General features: G+C 48.8%; 2 protein-coding genes across 2 annotated transcripts in view; one reads left to right on the top strand and one right to left on the bottom strand.

Annotated features, from left to right (window-relative positions):
- Nucleotides 1-4,829: 4,829 nt before the first annotated feature.
- On the bottom strand, nucleotides 4,830-7,425 carry LOC130130976 (uncharacterized). The gene is made up of 5 exons (XM_056300839.1): nucleotides 7,368-7,425; nucleotides 5,921-6,265; nucleotides 5,312-5,431; nucleotides 5,111-5,145; nucleotides 4,830-4,952 (listed from the first exon to the last, which is right to left on the bottom strand). The coding sequence occupies exons 1-5, from the start codon at nucleotides 7,423-7,425 to the stop codon at nucleotides 4,830-4,832; spliced, it is 681 nt and encodes a 226-aa protein (XP_056156814.1).
- Nucleotides 7,426-10,797: 3,372 nt separating this feature from the next.
- Nucleotides 10,798-20,222, top strand: part of dock11 (dedicator of cytokinesis 11) — a 134,806-nt gene continuing 125,381 nt past the window's right edge. Inside the window, 1 exon segment of the mRNA XM_056300885.1 lies at nucleotides 10,798-10,899. Coding sequence (XP_056156860.1) covers nucleotides 10,798-10,899 — 102 coding nt within the window.

Raw genomic sequence — 20,222 nt, 5'->3', positions numbered from 1 at the left:
CATTATTATATGTTCTCAACTTACGTGTACGAACTTACGCTTGCGTCGGCCTCACCCAGTACAGTCCATGCAGTGTCTTTGTCCACATCTGCGTCTGAGTTTGTGTCTTGGTTTGATGGCTGGGGGAGCCTGGTCTGCTGCGTCCTGTGGGCCCTGGGACCACGGCCCTGCCTTGAGCTGCACCCGAAGAGGAAACACCGAGGGTGGTCTGACAGGTCACAGAAGCAGGGCAGGCTAAGCTAACTGCTAGCCTATGCAGACCAGCAGTTCCGATAACACCGAGGGCGGTCAGGCGGCGGCCCCGCCTAGCATTGACTGTGTTTCTGGCGTCGTCGTGTGGAGTGCGGGGAGGTGTGTCGAAGGTGTCTGGCTGGGAGGCGCTGGGGTTGTGCGGCGAGCCGCATGGGACTGACTGGCTTGTAAGAGGGTTGAATTGCGTCTGGCGATGGGTGGACACCTCATTGGCCGATCAGTGACTGTCAGGAGCTGTGGGCCTATTGGAAGGAGAGGAACGGCGGCAGAGGGCGGGACTTCCGTGAGTACGGGGCGAAGAAGAAGAAGATGGCGGCTAACGGAGGAGGACGGCGAAGTTGATGTTTGATTGCGATAAGGTTAGTAGCTGCAAGGCGGAGTTGTGCGAGTTCGGGGAGGCGGTCGAGACAAAGACGTGGACGACGGCGGCCGTGGTGGAGGTGGACGGACCGTGCTGCGGTAGGAGCGGCGTTATCAGCGAACCTGCTCGGCGAGGCTGAACGTTTCTCCCTCCCTTTTCTCCCGCCGCCCTCCTGTGAGTATTTCCCGCCACTAGGCTTCGTCCACTTCAGCGCCGGGCTGAAGGAGGACTCCGTCTTTATCAAGGGTTTCTGCTATTTTTCGGCGCTGTCGTTCTTCATCCAGCGGAACGGACGCTGTTGACGGTTTAAACGAGTGGACATTTACAAACTTTATACTGTAACGTGCGCGGATAAGAAGACACGCTGGCCGCTGGCTCTCGAGTCTGACCCTTTAGTCGAGCGGTTAGCGATGCCTCCTGCGGTGCGGGCGATACGGGTTCGCTTCCCGGCCGCGGCAGCTCCTGTGGTTGCGTTGTCCCCCGAATTCGCTACAATACGAACTGTGCAACGGAACATATGATGACTGTGCAATACCATGGTGAGGGTTGCTGTTGTGAAATGTTTGTTTTATTGCTGGAAGAGCAGATTGAGTGGGGTTGCAGTCCGAGTTTGGTGTAACATTCAAAGTCTGGTTTTCAGGGGGAATCGGGGCATTTGTTGATTTAAGTTTAAATAAAATTGTTATTGTTCCAGTTCACTGTGGTGTATTGGATCGAGCACTCGGTGCTCGATTGTGTTGGACTGTCACCACTACTGAGTTCTGTAATACACTGGTCGAGCCTAGTAGTGTGTGATGTCTCCGTCAGTAAAGATCAGACTTGTGCCGCATCCTCGTCTCCGTGTACTTATATATAATAGTGATTAAGTTAGTAACCCACGAATAGTAACACTACAATAGTGTACATAAGAGAAGTCACAACATTCACCATTCTACCAAATTCTGTCTGCTAGCTAGAGAGAAAGGGGTGAGAAGCTGTGAGGTGGGTACACATTAACTTAGGCCTATAACAGCACACAAAATGCAACACCCCAGTACATAAGCACAGTTTACCCGCTACAGTTGGATCGGCTTGGAGAGCTTGGTCTGCTGCATCCGGTGGGACCAGAGACCACGACCCTGCCTGGAGCTGTGCCCGAGGAGGAAACACCGATGGCGGTCTGACAGGACGCGGAAGCGGGACAGGCTAAGCTAACCGCTAGCCCGTGCAGGCCAGCAGTTTCGACAGTCATCCTTGCATTCGCTCTCTTGGACAGTGGTGGTGATGGTGGGGGGGGGGATTTTTTGATATTGTAGCGGGCCTATAAACTCCACAGTAGACCGGTTAAGTTTTACACACTCGAACTGCCTCAATCACCCTTCCGTGCTACGTTACCACTGAGGACGCCACTTGTGTACATCATAAGTACTCGCTTGTAATTTAAAGTGACCACACCATAACTCTACATTCCCCCTGTTCTAGATGTAACACAAGATATATTACAGCAACACAAACAACAGCTATGTTGCATAACTTGAGTGGCACAGATCCCTGAACACAACAGCATGAGTGGGGTACAGCACATAACAGGAACCTGACAAACTCACCTGCTAGAAAAAGATGAGATGGCATGTGTAACCAATAAGGTACAGAATAACTAACAAGGAAACTCAGTAATCAATCACTGGAAGAACAATATTTCTCAGAGTGCACACATTAGATTTACCAGTCACTGGAGCTAAGTGGTGATTTAATCCCGATAATGCAAGTTGGGGTGGCTGACTTCCTGAGCGAGTCATCACAGGTGGTCTACCACCTGAATCCCTTGAGGTGATTTCTGAGCGAGTCACCACAGGTTGTCTACCACCTGAATCACTTGAGGTGATTTCTGATGTGGCAATGGATGGTGTGAGTGGTCAACGTGAACAGCTTCTGTATTAGGTGCTGCTGAAGTGGGAATTTTGGCAGGTCGTCCTCAGATGAAATCATGGAACTTCTTGGTTGCAAAGACGAGAGCCAACATTTCTTTTCAATCTGTGCATACCTTGACTCAGTGGGTGTGAGGGCACGTGATGCGAATGCCACAGGCCTCCCTTGCTGGAGACACACCGCACCCAGACCATGTTGTGATGCATCAGCTGATATTACTACTGGCTTCGATATGTCAAAGAACTGTAGAACTGGTGGGTTTGTCACTGCTTGTTTCAGCTTGTTGAATGCCGCATCGTGGGGTTCATGCCAAGTCCACTCCACATCTTGGTGTATCCGTTGTCTCAGGGGACCAGTAACCTCACTGTATTGAGGGATAAACTTTGACAGATAGTTTGTCATGCCTAAGAACTGCTCTTGGGCTTTTTTTGTGCTGCGGTTTTGCCATGTCGCACACTGCTTTAATTTTTTCAGAGTTTGGCTTGACACCATCAGCGGTTAGCAGGTGGCCAACATAGTGGACACAGCGGACTCTGAATTTGCATTCGTCGGGGTTTAGCTTCAAGTTGATCGCCTGAATTCTGTTCAATACCCGTCTCAGATGATCATCATGTTCTTGCATTGTATGTCCCCAGGTTAAAATATCGTCTACTACAATCTCACAGGGTTGTCCAGCGAACAGTTGCTCCATTACATTTTGGAACACCTCGCTGCCTGTGCAGATGCTATATTGCATTCTCAGGAACCTATTGCAGCCATAGGGTGACATGAAAGTTGTAAGCTTTGAGGAAACTTCATCAAGAGGGATCTTCTAAAAATCGCATTTGGCATCCAGAATACTGAAAACTTTAGAATCAGGCATGTCTTCAATAATTTGTTCGATAGATTTCAGGGGGTGACGTGGTCTGAGAAGGGCCTTGTTCAGGTGCACTGGGTCGATGCAAATTCTCACAGTTCCATCGTTTTTCTTGGCTGCAACCATGGCAGACACCCATTCTGTGGCTTCATTTTCTGGCACTATGACACCAAGTGCAGTCATTCGATCGAGCTCTGCCTTAACCTTTTCTTTCATGGCTATTGGAACCTTGCGAGGCGCATACACTATAGAAACAATAGTGTCTTCCAGCCTCATGTGATAAATGACTGGCAATTTACCTATAGTGTTGCTATCAAACAGGCCTTTGTATTCCCATACCTCTGGTGCTTCTTGTTGTAGGGTGTGGATGTCAGGTCCAAGGTGTATGAGTCCCATGGCAACACTGTCTTGTAGTCCTAGCAATGTAGCGAATTCAGGGGGGCAGCTGGGAACCGCTGCAGCCAGGACGCGAACCCCTGTCTCCCGCACCACTGGAGACAACGTTAACCAGTCGACTAAAGGGTCCGACCCGTTAGCCAAGGGCTAGCAAGTCTACTTATCCGTGGTCGTTACACTACCCCCCTCCTTCAGGAAGCGCATCTCCGCGCTTCAGCATACATGCTCCCTCACGCCGCTGGGTGCACGCGCTTCTGATGGCCTCACGGTCTCACCATCCCACTTCTGACACCATGTAACGTACCTATAAACTCCACAGTAGACCCATTAAGTTTTACACACTTGAACTGCCTCAATCACCCTTCCGTGCTATGTTACCACTGAGGTTGCCACTTGTGTACGTCATAAGTACTTGCCTGTAATTTAAAGTGGCCACACCATAACTCTACAGATATGTTGGAAATATGTGTTTTGTAGTTTTTGTAGTTTTTTTTGTATTTCGGATATGTGTTCTTGTAGTTTGGATGTGTGTTTTTGTCTTTGTGTTGCACTGCTGTGGGCTGGGAGAAACGATATTTCGTTTCATTTCATGTGTGCAGGTGCATGGGATGAAATGACAAATAAATGTCCCTGATTCCTGAACTTGCTCCTCCCCTACTGCAGAGAACCACATTCAGCTCTCTGTATGAGGGAACATATGAGAGCGATTCACACCTTTACTGGCCCTCCTAGATCAACAATCAACTGTCAACACCATTCTTTTGTTTTCAGATTCAGATGTAAGGTGGGTAAAACAGGGGGAAGACTTTTCTCAGGGCAGAACAAGGAAAGAGATGAAGAAAAACCAGATGTGGATCAAAAGTAGGCACAGACAAGAGAGTATGACATTTGTGTGAACAAAGGATCTTTATTACTAAAGTTCATTGTTTTACATGCTCAATCACATACTGGCTATGTTAGTTCATATACCAAAGAGATTAAATGTTAAAAGGTCGGATGATAATGCAAGAATAGACTGGATCCATCTACTTTTGCATTTCCATTTATGGCATCATCCTATCTGGTGGTGGCATACACAACATTAGTTTGCACTTCTCTTTCTGACATAGGCATCCTGCTTCTCTTCTTCTTTGGATGGAAACTCAGAGCTGCGTAATTCGGGTCACATGAGGCCAAATTCTAAAAAGAATGATACGACTTGTAATTCTCCATATTTCTAAATTGTACTTTCATTTAAGCAATTAATGTTTTACTGGGACCACTGCCAAAGGTTTGGTTGATGTAAAACTTTTTAAACACATGACACAGGAAAAACTGAATCTTAAAATCAGACTCACTTCGCTTCTTTGCGGTTGCAGTTGGTGATTCACCTCTAAATAAAAGCGAGAATTGTTCCGTCGGTTGATCATTGTGACACATCTAGTATTTGTTGTCAGTACATTTCCTTACAGTGGGTACTTGTGATAACTGGTACAACATTGTTAGAATAAAAAGAACTTTGAATCAGTGATAATGGGCAACGAATAATAACAGAATACCTGTCAGTAGATGACTTTGTCGGCTTATTTTGAGAATGACACCCACGATGATCAGGATGAGGATAACAATCACACTGCTGAGGAGCCCGAAAATCAGAAATGATGGTCCAACAGACTCATCTAAGAGAATGGATGTTAAATTGGCTCAGATGAACAGTCGCTTAAATCACTCTCTAAAGGCCATATTCCTGGATTAAGGTGAAAATGGACTATACATCAAGTCAAGCAGTTCTAGTTTTGGACACTTGGTAAATATCAGCCCGTATGATGAAAGAGTTTATTTCGGATTGAGGGAGAAACTCGCCTTTTGACTGGCCATCCACTTCATCACCAAGTGTGTCACGTGTTAATTTAGATAAAAGGTAACATTTCACTATTATTTTGATATATTTCTTCGCATATTGTTTTGACACTGATTGAATTTTCCACAAAATCAGGATTTCAGAGTCCTCTTGTGTTTTCAGGCTAATTTGAAAGAGAGAATTTGAGTCATAAGTAACCAGAAAAAAGCAACATTCTTAATTTTCATTATGGTGGTTATGCTTCTAAATACACAAAAGGAACTGCTCATAGTGGAACAAAAGAAGGTAAAGACTGTGGTGATCTTACCTTGAACCCTTAAAAATATGGCATTGCCAATGGCTGTGTATGCAGATGTGTAAAACCCACAGTAATATAGTCCAGAGTCAGATAAATCCACAGACTTGATTATCAGAAACGCATAGGACATATCAGCTGTTATTTGATATTTGTATTTTTGGAAACCATCGCAGAGTTGTGCTCTGCTACGGGCTTCGTACATGGAGGCGATGCATTGAGGTTTGGACCCTTCCACCTGTCTGAACCACTCTGTATAATTAGCATTGTTGGAAATGTTGGTGCACGTCAAGGTGACTTGGTCACCAGGCTGGACCTTCACAGTCTGAACCTCAGACAGTGAGGCGGGGAACCAACCTGAAAAACACACCGGAGACAACAAGTCATCTGTCTTCTCTGGCTGATTATGCAAAGTCACCAGGATCCCGTACAATCTCCCCGACTTTTCAGCTTAAATTCTGTTTTGGTAAATCTGTTAATGAGAAGTTACAAATGCAGTTGGTGTTGAGGCAGAAATAAAGTAACGGCAGAACTTAAGAAGTAAAGCTGTTCTGAAGGTGCAGCTCATCATCGTGCGTGTGACTGAATTTACAGCGAGGATGTTTGATAAAACGCATCTAGTGGGGGGAGGAGGGGGGGCGTTCAATTTCAAGAGGTGGAGTCTGTGTTTTCTTTCCTGATCCATGTGATCATGATGAGCTTATGAAGGCCTTTGAAAATATAAATCCTTATGCAAAACGATGTCACTCCTGGAGACGAATTAACTCTTTATCAGCACTTCAAATGCAAATCAAAATCAGAAGCCTTTTATCGGCCTAGTGTATTTGCACATACAAGCAATTTAGCTTAGCGGTTGCGGTACTTGTTGAAGAAATAGCGGTACTTGCAGTGGTACTTGTTGAAGAAATACTAAAAAATTGTAAAACACAACATAAAAAAATTAAAACAGTAGTTAAACAGAGAAACAGTATATATATATGTATATCAAAAATAGTATATATACAACCCAAGAAACAAAAAGAGAGAAGAAAGGTGATATCAGAAACAATACAGAATATATTATTGCACTGTAAGTACTTCACGGTAGTAATTGCACTGTGTCGGATAAAATACATAAAGAGATAAAGATAAATACAGCTGTGGGTGGTGTGTGGTAGTGATGGTTGAGGGGCAGGAGGGAAGTGCAGAAATGACTAACTATTTAAGGAGCTTTATTGCAAGTGGGAAGTTGTGGTGGTTGGTTCAAGTTTTTACAGCCTGGAACCTCCTTCCACAGGGGAGTGATTGGAAGATGTGATGAGCAGGGTGGGAAGAATTGCTGATGATCTTTTCCGCCCTTCTTCTTGACCTCGGAGTGTAGAGGTCCTAAAAGGTGGACAGGTCATAGCCAATGATCTTCTCTGCTGCTCTGATGAACCATTTTAGTCTGGCCTTATTCTGGGCATTGGCCAGCCCATACCAGACAGAATTGAGTAAGGGAGAATGAACTTGATGATGGCATAGTAAAACCCGGCCATCATCGTCATTGGCAGGTTGAATTTCCTCAGTGGCCTGAGAAAAAACAGCCTCTGCTGTGCCTTTTCTGTTTCGGTTTTGATGTGTTCCTTTCATTTCAACTCTCGGGAGATTATGATTCCCAGGAACTTAAAGGTCCGTCATGGAAAATGGTGAGCCCTGGATGATGACGGGGGAGGGGCTTTTTCTCAATTCCACTATCATCTCTTCAGTCTTTAGGGCCTTTAGCTCCAGGTTGTTATAACTGCACCATGAAGTCTCCTGTCTGTATGCTGACTCAACCTTATTGTGGATGAGGCCGGTAGCTCTCATGTCATCAACGAACTTCAGGGGATTTAAAGAGGGCTCACTGGAGGGGCAGACACTTGTGTAGAGAAAATAGAAGGGAGGAGAAAGCACATACCCCTGTGGTACTCTGGTGCTGAGTCACTGGTGGATTTCCCCAAACTGACCTTCTGTGGCCTGTCTGTGAGGAAGCTGGTGAGGAATCTGGTGAGGTGTCTGTGAGGAAGCTGTGACAATCCACAGAGAAGAATTCAGGTACACAAAAAGGGGTTTATTGTAGGGATAAATGGGAATAGGGATGGCAGAAAGGCAATGGCGGCTAGCAGAGCTGAGCAGGACAGATGGACAAGGGAGTGAGTGTGGCTGGGAGAGGATAAGTGAGCAGATGATCCTGGAAGCACAAGTAGACATGGTTAATACAGATAATTTAGATGAGATTAGATTGTTTTATTAGCCACATGACCAAGGCCGGTGGAATTTGTTTTTGGTACACATTAAACTCTGCAGCACAACACATACATGGACAACAACAGACACTCCACATATTATCACAAATAATACGAGGCATAACTGAATATACGGCGCGGCCAGAAGTGGCCAGAGTGGCCAGAAGCGAGAGACTACCACAGTATTTGAACCAACGATCTGGTGATGAGTGGATGGAAAACCAGAGTAGATATACTATTGAGTTGATAAGTTGATGGAAGAAAGGTGTGCGGGCTGTGCATGTGAGGTAAATGAGCCGCAATCAAGAGGGAGCCGGGGCGTGCCAGGGAAGGAAGCCATGACCACACCACATATACAGACGCACAGAGACAGCCAGGACAAAACAGGAGTCCCAGGGAAAAATGGGAACGCATAGAAACACAGAGGAAACAACTGGAGGCACGGCCGGGCCGTGAGAGTCCTTGGAAGTGATAGCACCAACTGATGAATATCCTGTCCTCACACCATTAGTTCAGTATTTCCCTCTGCTTGTGCACTTAAATAGAATAGAGTAGAATAGAATACACTTTATTTGTCATTTGTATATACAATGAAATTCATGTATATAACCCTAACATGCATGTCTTTCTTGATGACGGGAGGAAACTGGAGTGCCCGGAGGAAACCCACCGCAGACACGGGGAGAACATGCAAACTCCACACAGAAAGGACCTTATGGGACGGCCTGGGGTTCAAACCCAGGACCTTCTTGCTGTGAGGCAACAGTGCTAAACACCGGGCCAGATCATTTGTCCCATAGTGTTTGCCCAGTGTAAGCCAGCCTTGCATCCTCGAGTAGTGAAAACGGAGTGATGAGTTGTTGGTTTGTTTCGTCTTGACGGCAGTTTCAGTCTGAAGGATGGCACAGCTTGCGTGTATTCATCCTCCCAGCCGTGGTTCAATAAAGCTCCGAAATTGCTGGAACTTTGAGCCCTACGAGAAAGCAGCCGGAAAACGGCCTCTGCTTAAGGCCTCGCTCTGCTTAAAGTGAATTTCCTGATGTCGGCTGCAATATTTTGTTCCAATAAAGAGACGACATATTACTAGTTATGAATTTACCCTCGACCTCCTGCACGGCCTCTTTACGTGTGTATATATATATTTATTTTTAACTCAAGTTTGGGTATTGCTGAGAGTGATAAGTTTCTGTTTTTCAGTCATTTGAGTTATGAATTCAAAAAGTAGGGCTGCACCTGTCGGCCAGTTCATAATGGTGGCGGTTACGGTGTGGACAAAAACAGCGCGTTTAGTTTAGTTTAGTTCAGATGTTGGGAAGATAGATTTTACATGAATTGTTAATTATCCATATTTTTAGGTGTCACCATCAAGTATGTTTGTTCACATTGACTAATTTACCGGTTTACTTGCACACACAAGCGCACCGAATGTTTTCCAGAGTTGGAATTACTTTAGTAAATCAAAGTCACTGGAATGGATATTTAAGAAACGTCAGAGGAGCCTTGGATTATCAACATTCACAGCAATTAAATCAACAAATCATCAAAGAAAGAGCAGCTATTTGTTGTAACACGCTGGGTAGTTCTTCCCTCTCCGGCAGTAGCTGCAATTTGCAACTACTTCCACAGAGCGGCGCTATACTATCACATATTTCTCCCGGATATGTCTCTTAGTTAAAGCGCATGACATTGAACTACAGTAATACATACATGTAAATAAATATGAACCAACACAGACATAAGAGTAACTCAGATGTTACACTGTAATACAATACCACATATGAACTAAGAGACCCAACTCATCCATCCATTATCCAAGTCGCTTATCCCAATCGGGGCAACGGGATGCTGGAGCCTATCCCAGCAGTCATTGGGCGGCAGGCGGGGAGACACCCTGGACAGGCTGCCAGTCCATCCCAGGGACATAACTCAGTAATTCAAAAATGATGTTGTTCAACAGTAATATATGAACTATCAGAGGTATAACACAGTAAATCAGATGTTACATTGTACTAAAGTAATACACGTGAAGTATCAGAGATATAACACAGTAAATCAGATGTTACATTGTACTAAAGTAACACATGTGAACTATCAGAGGTATAACACAGTAAATCAGATGTTACATTGTACTAAAGTAATACATGTGAACTATCAGAGGTATAACACAGTAAATCAGATGTTACATTGTACTAAAGTAATACATGTGAACTATCAGAGGTATAACACAGTAAATCAGATGTTACATTGTACTAAAGTAATACATGTGAACTATCAGAGGTATAACACAGTAAATCAGATGTTACATTGTACTAAAGTAACACACGTGAACTATCAGAGATATAACACAGTAAATCAGATGTTACACTGCATCAATTAGCCAAATGAGATAAACGGGACGGTAGTAAATAGTGCACTCGTCATTTATGAATGAAACTGTTACCCAGTCTGGCGGGAGGAGGCGCTCCTGTCACCATCCTCCTCACCAGCACTCCGCCCCCGCCTCACTACGCAAACCGCTGGCTGGTCCTCCTCCTCTTCCTCCTCCTCCGTCTCCACACCGCATCTGGCTGTCACCAACCGCTGCAGGCTCGCACGGCGTGGCCGCTGTCTCGCCGCTAGTACGACAGGAGTTTGTCCTTTAACATGTCCGAGGTGCGAAAATTCACCAAGAGGTTGAGCAAGCCCGGGACGGCGGCGGAAGTCCGGCAGAGCGTCTCGGAGGCGGTGAGGACCTCGGCGGTGGTGGTGAGTTCACACGCGCGCGCGCGCGCGCGTTCTCTCGCTCTCTCTCGCGCTCTCTCTCTCGCTCACACACACACACACACACAGGGGTAGGTAGCGGCCGGCTTAACCGGTTAGTAGTGGTGCTGTTCGGTGGTCAATTTGGAGGTGATCGGGGAGGGGGGGGGACCCCCCTTTGAGACCTCCGGGGGTCCGAGTCTGTTTCTGTTAAAAACCCCCCCAAAAAGAACCACACACACACACACACACAAACGTGGAACAAGGTTGTTGGTGCAGACGTGCAGTTTTCATTGGGAGTCTCGCCGGCCACGCTACGCTGAGTTGCCTTTGCTTGTTTTTACATCAAGTAAGCCATTTTATGATGATGATGATGGTGGTGATGATGATGATGGTGATGATGATGAAATGCCAAAGTGGCACCATCTGAAATCGACTCTACGTCACTGGCATGGGTCTTTAGTTCAGCCGGCGGTGTGGCTGTGACATTGTCCGCAGGAACACGTGGTTTGTCCTCCTCCTCCGTCCTCCTCCTCCTCCTCCGTCCCGCTGCAGCTCCTGCAGGCGGGCTGCCTTTTGTGCCGTGCCAGCTGGACAGCTGCGAGGCTTGGCCTCCCCTTCCGCGCCTCGGAGCTGTGTTGCCTTTTGTTACAAACTGCAAGCAGCGCGCACTGGACGGCCGCCTATTGCCCATCTCCGTTATCGATGAGCGGCGATATTGATGAGTGTGCAGCGATGATTTGCACCCCCCCACCTCCACCTCCCCCCCTTTTGTTCGGAGCAGCGATCCTGTGGTGGCATGCAATAGTGAGCCTATGATAATGGAGGGCTGGAAACGGGTGGCTTGAGATGAATACCGTTTAGGATAATGCTGAGGAAGCATTTCTGTGGTTGTGTGTGGAATCATTTAGGCGCATGCGCGTGTGCGTGTGCATGCGTGTGTGTGTGAAGAGAATCACCTCTAACTGAACACACACCTATAACGTATTGCTGGCTGCTGCCTCTGTGCTCGCCTGCGTCAGCCTTTGCACGGCGCGAGCGGCAGATAGTGGACTCTAGAGGACTCGGTCAGGGGGGGGGGAGGGGACGGGACTGCAGGCTTTTAGTCTCATGACGATCATCTTTCGGCAGTGTGATGCAAAACGCTTGCCGTCCCAGTTAATCTTGTGACGAGGTGCTGATCGCACGACGCGCACAGGTTAGAGAGTGTGTGCGTGTGCGTGCGTGTGTGTGTGTGTTCTGGGGCGTCTTGTGTACGTGTTCGCGGGGGGATGTTGTGCTCTTGAGTCATGGCTTTGGCGGTTAGGTTTTTTTGGGGGGGGGGCTGGTAAGCGTTGCCATGGTAACAGAGAACAAGCCCCGTGTTGTGGAGGGCACATGGTCCGTGTTCCTCTCACATGGGGATTCCCTGGGGGGGGTGGTGGTGGTGGTGGAACAATCACGTCTGTGTGTGTGTGTGCGTGTGCGTGTGTGCGTGTGCGTGCGCCGGTTAGTAACTCTCCGCGTCATGCGCATCGGTGTGTCGGTCGCACCGTCTCTTCGTTGCAGCCGGTTCTGGTTAAATGTGTGGACGCAGGGAGGGGGGGGGAGGCCCCGCCGCTTCCATGTGCCCATGTGCAAGGTTAATTTTAGCTGGCGAACCTAAACAGCTCGGTGGACTGAGCAGCGTCCTGCACCAGCGGGGGGGGGGGGGGGTCCATGCTGCAGCTTTAACTCCCACGCCAGTATGGTCTCCCAGGCTGTGTTGTGCTCCAGGTCCATGTGGCACCACCACTACCTGCGGTACTTCTGTCCCTGTCAATGTGACGGTGGTGACCATGGCCAGCAACGGCGTTGTCTTCGTAGAGCAGGGGTCCCCAATTACTTTTCATGGCGGGGCCACTTTTAAAACCACGGGCCACTCAACCTCCAGCAGCATGTTGTTCGTTAGTTTGTTTCGGTGTCGATACGTTGCAGGTATTATAATTTAAACAGAGATTTTTCATCTATTTTTTCGATATATTACTAGTCTTACTTTTAGTAAGAAATTAAATTTTTATTTTTTGGTAGGGAAATAAAAAAGATTCTTCCTTCTGGCATTTCTCCAAAAATTCTCGCGGACCATAAATCAACCCGTCACGGGCCGGACGTGGCCCGCGGGCCGCCTATTGGGGACCCCCGTCGTAGGGGGTTTGTGCTCTGCTGCTGGCGGAAGGCTGCAAACGTCTCCCGGGCCAAACGGCACCGTGTCCCGTCCGTGTCCATTAGGCTTGCATTCTCTCGTACAAGAACTCTATTGATAAGCAAGCTCACAAGTGGCCCCCTTTCCACTAGCCCCCCGGTGCCGGTGCCGGTGCCTAATCCAGAACCGGTTCCGCGCTTTTCCACCGAAAAAGAGGCCGGTGCCGGCGGCGAAACAACCGGCACACCGCGAAATTGCCGGAGACAACGGGAAGGGCCCAGTTATACGTAAACATGATAAGTGGTCGGGTCTAGTCAAGCTGGTGCTTCTCTGCGTTCGGGGTGGGAGAGACACTCGCCACGGTGGCGGTGGGCCGTCTGTTTTGGTTAAGATACCCGCCCGCGGCTATCAGTCGAGAAGACTGTGTACTTCTGATGCAGAGGAACTGTTGATACGCGGATTCAGGATCCAGTTTGTGCTCGGCCCGTCTGATACTGGGGACGGGCCGCCGCAGATAAATCTGTATGTGGGGAAATAATACGAGGATAAAGGAGGCTAGCTTAGCTAATCTGCTTCCCCGGAGTGACTAGAGGCCACGGGGGAAATGAGACGAGACGAGACGAGGGCCCCTTAATGGGGTCAGGGTGAGGACGTGTGTGTGTCTGTGTGCACGTGTGTATTTGTTGTTGGGTTGTACTTCCGAGAACCGATGTTATTTTATGTTACTCATCAGAATAAAGACATCTCGGGGATCGCCGCTTCGAATCCCCATGTTACCTCCCAGACAGCAAAATTGCGGTGGCCCGGACCCGTCCCCCCCGCCCGACACTTCCATCCGGCCCGCATACCGCGTGGAATGATGGCACTTGGGCGGTCCGCTCCTGTTTGCCAGATCTGGGCCAGAACCGAGCCATAGCAACGCTGCATGTGCCACATATTTGCCAAAGGTGGCCATATTTGTTTTGTGATATTTGGACCATATTCGACATTTACCACACGGGGCCACTTCAGGGTCACATCCAGATCACATGTTGCCCAGAGCGCCGCATCTTTGCCAAAAAAGGCCCACATGTGATTTGGCATATTTGGGGCCATATTTGCTGTTATACATGTGGGCCACTTCAGGCTCACCTCCATTTTGTCAGGGCCAGAAGAAGACCAGCAGTGCCTGAAGTGGCCCACGTCCAGATGCTATCCGGGCTCCGGCTCGGTCGGGCGTCCCTACAGACACAATTGGCCGTGTCTGCGGGTGGGAAGCCGAATGTGGGTATGTGTCCCGGTCGCTGCACTAGCGCCTCCTCTGGTCCATCGGGGCACCTGTTCAGGGGGGGGGAATAGCGTGATCCTCCCTTGCGCTATGTCCCCCTAGTGAGACCCCTCACTGTCAGGTGAAAAGAAGCGGCTGGCGACTCCACATGTATGGGAGGAGGCATGTGGTAGTCTGCAGCCCTCCCCGGATCGGCGGAGGGGGCGGAGCAGCGACCGGGACGGCTCGGAAGAGTGGGGTAATTACAACTGAGGGGAAAAAGGGAAGAGTAAAGACGTTTTTGTGAGGACAGGTTTGACATCGGCTCTATTTTCGGGTTGGGACTTGGGTCAGGGTTAGAATTAGGATCACGGTTAAGGTTCGGGGCTAGATAGTGAAGGCCCTCACAAGTAAACGTGTGTGTGTGTGTGTGTGTGTGTGTGTGAGCCTATGTGTTTGTGTTCATCGTGTCCACATGATTTGTAAGCCTGCTAGTGGAGCGATAAAGCCCATCTGGTCGTGTTGGAGTCTTGGGTCCCCTACCTCAGCTGAGGGGTAATGGAAGCCAGACGTCTGGAAGTGCACCCTCGCCAACAGCGTGGCCCCGGTCCCCCGGAGTCGCACGGGTTGTTCAGGGATTTCCGTTTCCTTCGAGTGTTGCGAGGCCCGGTTTGTACCGTCTGTGTGATTTGGGAGATTTCTGCGGGAACGAGGTAAAGAAAGTGGAGGTCGGTTTGCAGCAGCTGGCCGAGGCTGCAGGCCGGTCTGGCCGGGTCCTCTCAGGGTCTGGTCGTGATCACGCACCCTTTCTGCCTCTCGCCCTCTCCCTCTCTCTCTCTCCCTCTCTCTCTCTCTCTCTCTCTCTCTCTCTCTCGCCCTCTCTCTCTCCCTCTCTCTCTCTCTCTCTCTCTCTCTCTCTCTCTCTCTCTCTCTCTCTCTCTCTCTCTCTCTCTCTCTCTCTCTCCCTCTCTCTCTCTCTCCCTCTCTCTCTCTCTCTCTCTCTCCCTCTCTCTCTCTCTCCCTCTCTCTCTCTCTCCCTCTCTCTCTCTCTCTCTCTCTCCCTCTCTCTCTCTCTCCCTCTCTCTCTCTCTCTCTCTCTCTCTCTCTCTCTCTCTCTCTCTCTCTCGTCGGGCTGGTGGTTTCACAGCCGCTTGCGCGTGGATGTGCAGCTTCGGTTCCTCTCCTATGAAAGCATAAGTCTCTCCTCCTCTGTCCCTCACTGTCTCGCGGCCTCTCTCTCTCTCTCTCTCTCTCTCTCTCTCTCTCTCTCTCTCTCTTCTCTCTCTCTCTCTCTCTCTCTCTCTCTCTCTCTCACTCTCTCTCTCTTTCTGTCTTGCCTCTCTTCGTCTGTCTGTCTCTCTCTGTTTCTCTCTGTCCCTCTGTCTGTCTCTGTTTCTCTCTGTCTCACTCTCTCTCTGTCTTGCTCTCTCTGTCTCACTGTCTCTCTGTCTTGCTCTCTCTGTCTCACTCTCTCTCTGTCTGTCTGTCTGTCTGTCTGTCTGTCTGTCTGTCTGTCTCTCTGTCTCACTCACTCTCTGTCCCTCTGTCTCTCTGTGATGTGCTGTGCAGTGTAGAAAACCAAGTGCTTCTTCTTATTTCTGAATAAAAACGAGGGGGAGGTGGTGTCCTTCTGTTTTTACTGTGTATGGTGGTTGTTTGTGTTTCCACTGTGTATATGAGTATTTGTGTTAATGTTGTTATCCTGATGTGAATGAAGAACTGGAACATTAAAGGCTTGGTTAAAGGTCAAGGTCTCTGTCCCTCTCTCTCTCTGTGTCTCTCTGTCTGTCTCTCTGCCCCTCTCTCTATCTGTCTCTGTCTCTGTCTCTGTCCTCTGTCTCTCTCTCTGTCTCTCTCTCTGTCTCTCTGTCTCTCTCTCTGTCCCTCTCTCTATCTCTCTCTGTCCCTCTCTCTCTCTCTGTCTCTCTCTCTCGTCTCTGTCCCTCCCTCTCTCTCCGTCTCTGTCTGTCTGTCTCTCTGCCCCTCTCTCTATCTCTCTCTGTCCCTCTCTCTGTATCTCTCTGTCTGTCTGTCTCTCTCCGTCTCTGTCTGTCTGTCTGTCTGTCTGTCTGTCTGTCTGTCTGTCTCTCTGCCCCTCTCTCTATCTCTCTCTGTCCCTCTCTCTCTCTCTGTCTCTCTCTCTCCGTCTCTGTCCTCTCTCTCTCTCTCTGTCTCTCTCTCTCCGTCTCTGTCCCTTTCTCTCTCTCTGTCTCTGTCTGCCTGTCTCTCTGCCCCTCTCTCTATCTCTCTCTGTCCCTCTCTCTGTCTCTGTCTCTGTCCCTCTCTCTCTCTCTGCCCTCTCTCTGTCTCTCTCTCTGCCCTCTCTCTGTATCTCTCTCTGCCCCTCTCTCTGTATCTCTCTGTCCCTCTCTGTCTGTCTCTCTCTCTCCGTCTCTGTCTGTCTGTCTGTCTGTCTGTCTCTCTGCCCCTCTCTCTGTCTCTCTGCCCCTCTCTCTATCTCTCTGTCTCTGTCCCTCTGTCTCTATCTCTGCCCCTCTCTCTGTCTCTCTCTCTGCCCCTCTCTCTGCCCCTCTCTCTGTCTCTCTCTGCCCCTCTCTCTGTCTCTCTGTCTCTGTCTCTGTCCCTCTGCCCCTCTCTCTGCTCTGTCTCTGTACCTCTCTGTCCTCTCTCTGTCTCTCTCTGTCCTCTGTCCTCTCTCTCTGTCTCTCTCTGTCTCTCTCTGTCTCTCTCTGTCTCTCTCTGTCTCTGTCCCTCTGTCTCTGTCTCTCTCTGTCCCTCTCTCTGTCTGTCTCTGTCCCTCTTCTCTCTCTGTCTCTGTCCCTCTCTGTCTGTAACGTAATTGATATTGCAGTGGGACTCCTCTGTGTTGTGGAGTCCTTGCTTCTAACTTGTGGTGCTGCGGTTCAGTTTGTTTGCATGTGACAGGAAGCAGACCCCTGCACACTCTGCATGCTGGGCCTGCCGACAGCCCACATTAATACATTTAACAGACACTTGGTTGTGTGTGCTGGCTGCTGGTTGGCCTCTAAAGTGATAGGTCTACCGTGGGCTCTGCCGAAGTCATATTCGCCAACAATGGTTGCCGAAGTCATATTCGCCAACAATGGTTCCCCACCTGTGTTATTATTTCCAGCACCGCCTGGTGAAAATCCCAGACTGACAGGATCCTTAGCAGTCGCCTTATCCAGGGCTTCGTGTTACAGTGTCAGCAGCACCGCGGCGCCATCTTGACTAATTTACCCTGGGGGTGAAGAGATTTGAAAAGACGAGATTGCCTGCACACACATGCATTGATCATATTGGGGGGGGGGCAGTTAGAGCTTGTTAGGCAAGGAGAAGGATGTGAGGGACGTCAGCAAGCAGCAAAAAAACCACAGCCGCTTAACCGCGAAAAACAACAACAACAACAACACAAACACACACACACACGGGCTGAACAAAATATCGTTTGACAATCACAAACACACACGTGCATTAGGGACATTGCGAAGGATGCAGTGTTGTGCCAATGGTTCATATTATTAATATTATTATTATAACTCTTACTGCTTGATAGAGAATGAAATCTAGAACCAGGCTCCGCCTCTTTTTTTTTTCTTTTTTTTTTACAAACCTTAAAGAAAAATGTGTATAACATATCTGACAAATCATCTATTTTAGTCTGATAGAATGACTTCTTGGACTCATTCCCCCCTCTAAAATCACCTTAATCGGGGGCGTCCGGGTAAAGTAGCGGTCGATCCCGTTGCCTACCGACACGGGGGATCGCCGGTTCGAATCCCCCGTGTTACCTCCGGCTTGGTCAGGCGTCCCTACTGGCACAGTCGGTCGTGTCTGCGGGTGGGAAGGCCGATGTGGGTATGTGTCCTGGTCGCTGCACTAGCGCCTCCTGTGGTCGGTCGGGGCCTCTGTTCGGGGGGAGGGGGAACTGGGGGTGGAATAGCGTGATCCTCCCACGCGCTACATCCCCCTGGCGAAACTCCTCACTGTCAGGTGAAATGAAGCGGCTGGCGACTCCACATGTATGGGAGGAGGCATGTGGTAGTCTGCAGCCCTCCCCGGATCGGCAGAGGGGGCGGAGCAGAGACCGGGACGGCTCGGAAGAGTGGGGTAATTGGCCAAATACAATTGGGGAGAAAAAAAACTCCCCTTAACCATGACTAGAGTGATACATTCTTTGCAGATGGAGCTTTGAAAGTCAGAAGCAGCACATACCTGCCGAACTGATCTGACTCCTTTTATTTCTCTAACGCTGTAATACCATCCAACCATCCATTATCCGCACCGCTTATCCTGCTCTCAGGGATGCTGGGGCCTATCCCAGCAGTCATTGGGCAGCAGGTGGGGAGACACCCTGGACAGGCCGCCAGGCCATCACAGGGCCAATATACACACACACATTCACACCTGGGGACATTTTAGTATGGCCGTTTCACCTGACCTACATGTCTTTGGACTGTGGGAGGAAACCGGAGCTCCCGGAGGAAACCCACACAGACACGGGGAGAACGTGCAAACTCCACACAGAGGACGACCCCGGACGACCCCGACCCCCAAGGTTGGACTACCCCGGGGCTCGAACCCAGGACCTTCGTTCTGTGAGGCGACCGCGTTAACAACTGCGCCACCGTGCCGCCTAACATTGCAATGTATTTCATAAAAAAAAATATATATAAATATTGCAGCGCTGATTGCAGAAAGTTGAATGCTGAACTGATGACGTGATTCAACTGTCTGTGATTTTCCGACCTGGCTATTGAGCATGCACCAAGACATCACTGCAGTGCGGATCAGCTCGAGCAAACACGCACAGTCATTTCACATTCCTCAAGTGGCTCAAAGCCCCCAGCTGTGACGCCACCGGCCTCCTCTAATGGAATTACAGTAGGAATGAGTGCCAGGTGGTACGTAATAACGCATACCTATGTGTGCGTGTGTCTTGTGTACACAACAATCTCTAAGCTCTGTGTTATGCTTTAGCTAGTCTCTCATTCTCTCTCTCTCTCCCTCTCAAATTCAAACTCATTCAATTTGCTTTAGTAGCATGACTATAACTACTACTACTACTACTACTTTCGGCTGCTCCCGTTAGGGGTCGCCACAGCGGATCATCCGTTTCCATCTCTTCCCGTCCTTTGCATCTTCCTCTGTCACACGTTGTACAAATAATGAAAGCTAACAAATACTATATACAGACAGCCATAAATGAAAGTGTAAAGATATACATACAGAAAGAAAGAAGACAATAATTCCATTCCATTATCCAAGCTGCTTAACCCAACTAGGGTCACTTGATGTTGGAGCCTATCCCAGCAGGCATTGGGCGGCAGGCGGGGAGACGCCCTGGACAACTTGAAACCGAGGCCTGATGTAGATCAGCAGGTTATTCTGATTCCCTCATGTGGCGGCAGGCAGAGATAAACTGTCCTGTGAGAAAGCAACTTTCATTTTCCCCCCAGCACATTTTTTTTATTTTCGTTATCTGATTTAATAAAATGTTGGTGTTTATTGCTGAATTTTGGGATCAATTGTTCCCTGATACGTTTAAATGTTGGGCACTGTGTGAGGAAGTGCTGCTCTGCCTCTACGGCAGTTCCTCCACACTGTTGGCACAGTCGCTCCTCTTTTGGCAGCCATGTTTTCTTAGTATATCTGCCTGTTTCTATGGCCAGGCTATGAGCTCTCAGTCTGTACTGTGTTCACATGTGTCTGTGTTTAACACCAGTCACTGTGCTCAGGTAGGTTGCCACAGTTTACTGTCTTTCAGGGCCAGATAGCATTGCATTTTACTTTGTGTGTTTGATTTTGTGTTCCAATAGGTGAGGCACTTTTGTTTCTGTTGTGTTATAATTTGGTTGACTCTGATAGTCCTGGTGTCAGACTGGTCCTGAGGCAGAGCACTGCTTGGACCGGAACGGAGCATCAGGACCAGTTGAGTGAGATGACCTTTGTCTTTGCTCA

Source organism: Lampris incognitus, chromosome 20, assembly GCF_029633865.1.
Source record: "Lampris incognitus isolate fLamInc1 chromosome 20, fLamInc1.hap2, whole genome shotgun sequence".
NCBI lineage: Eukaryota > Metazoa > Chordata > Actinopteri > Lampriformes > Lampridae > Lampris > Lampris incognitus.
The sequence above is the reverse complement of the archived record's forward strand: the minus strand, read 5'-3'. Positions and strand labels throughout refer to the sequence as shown.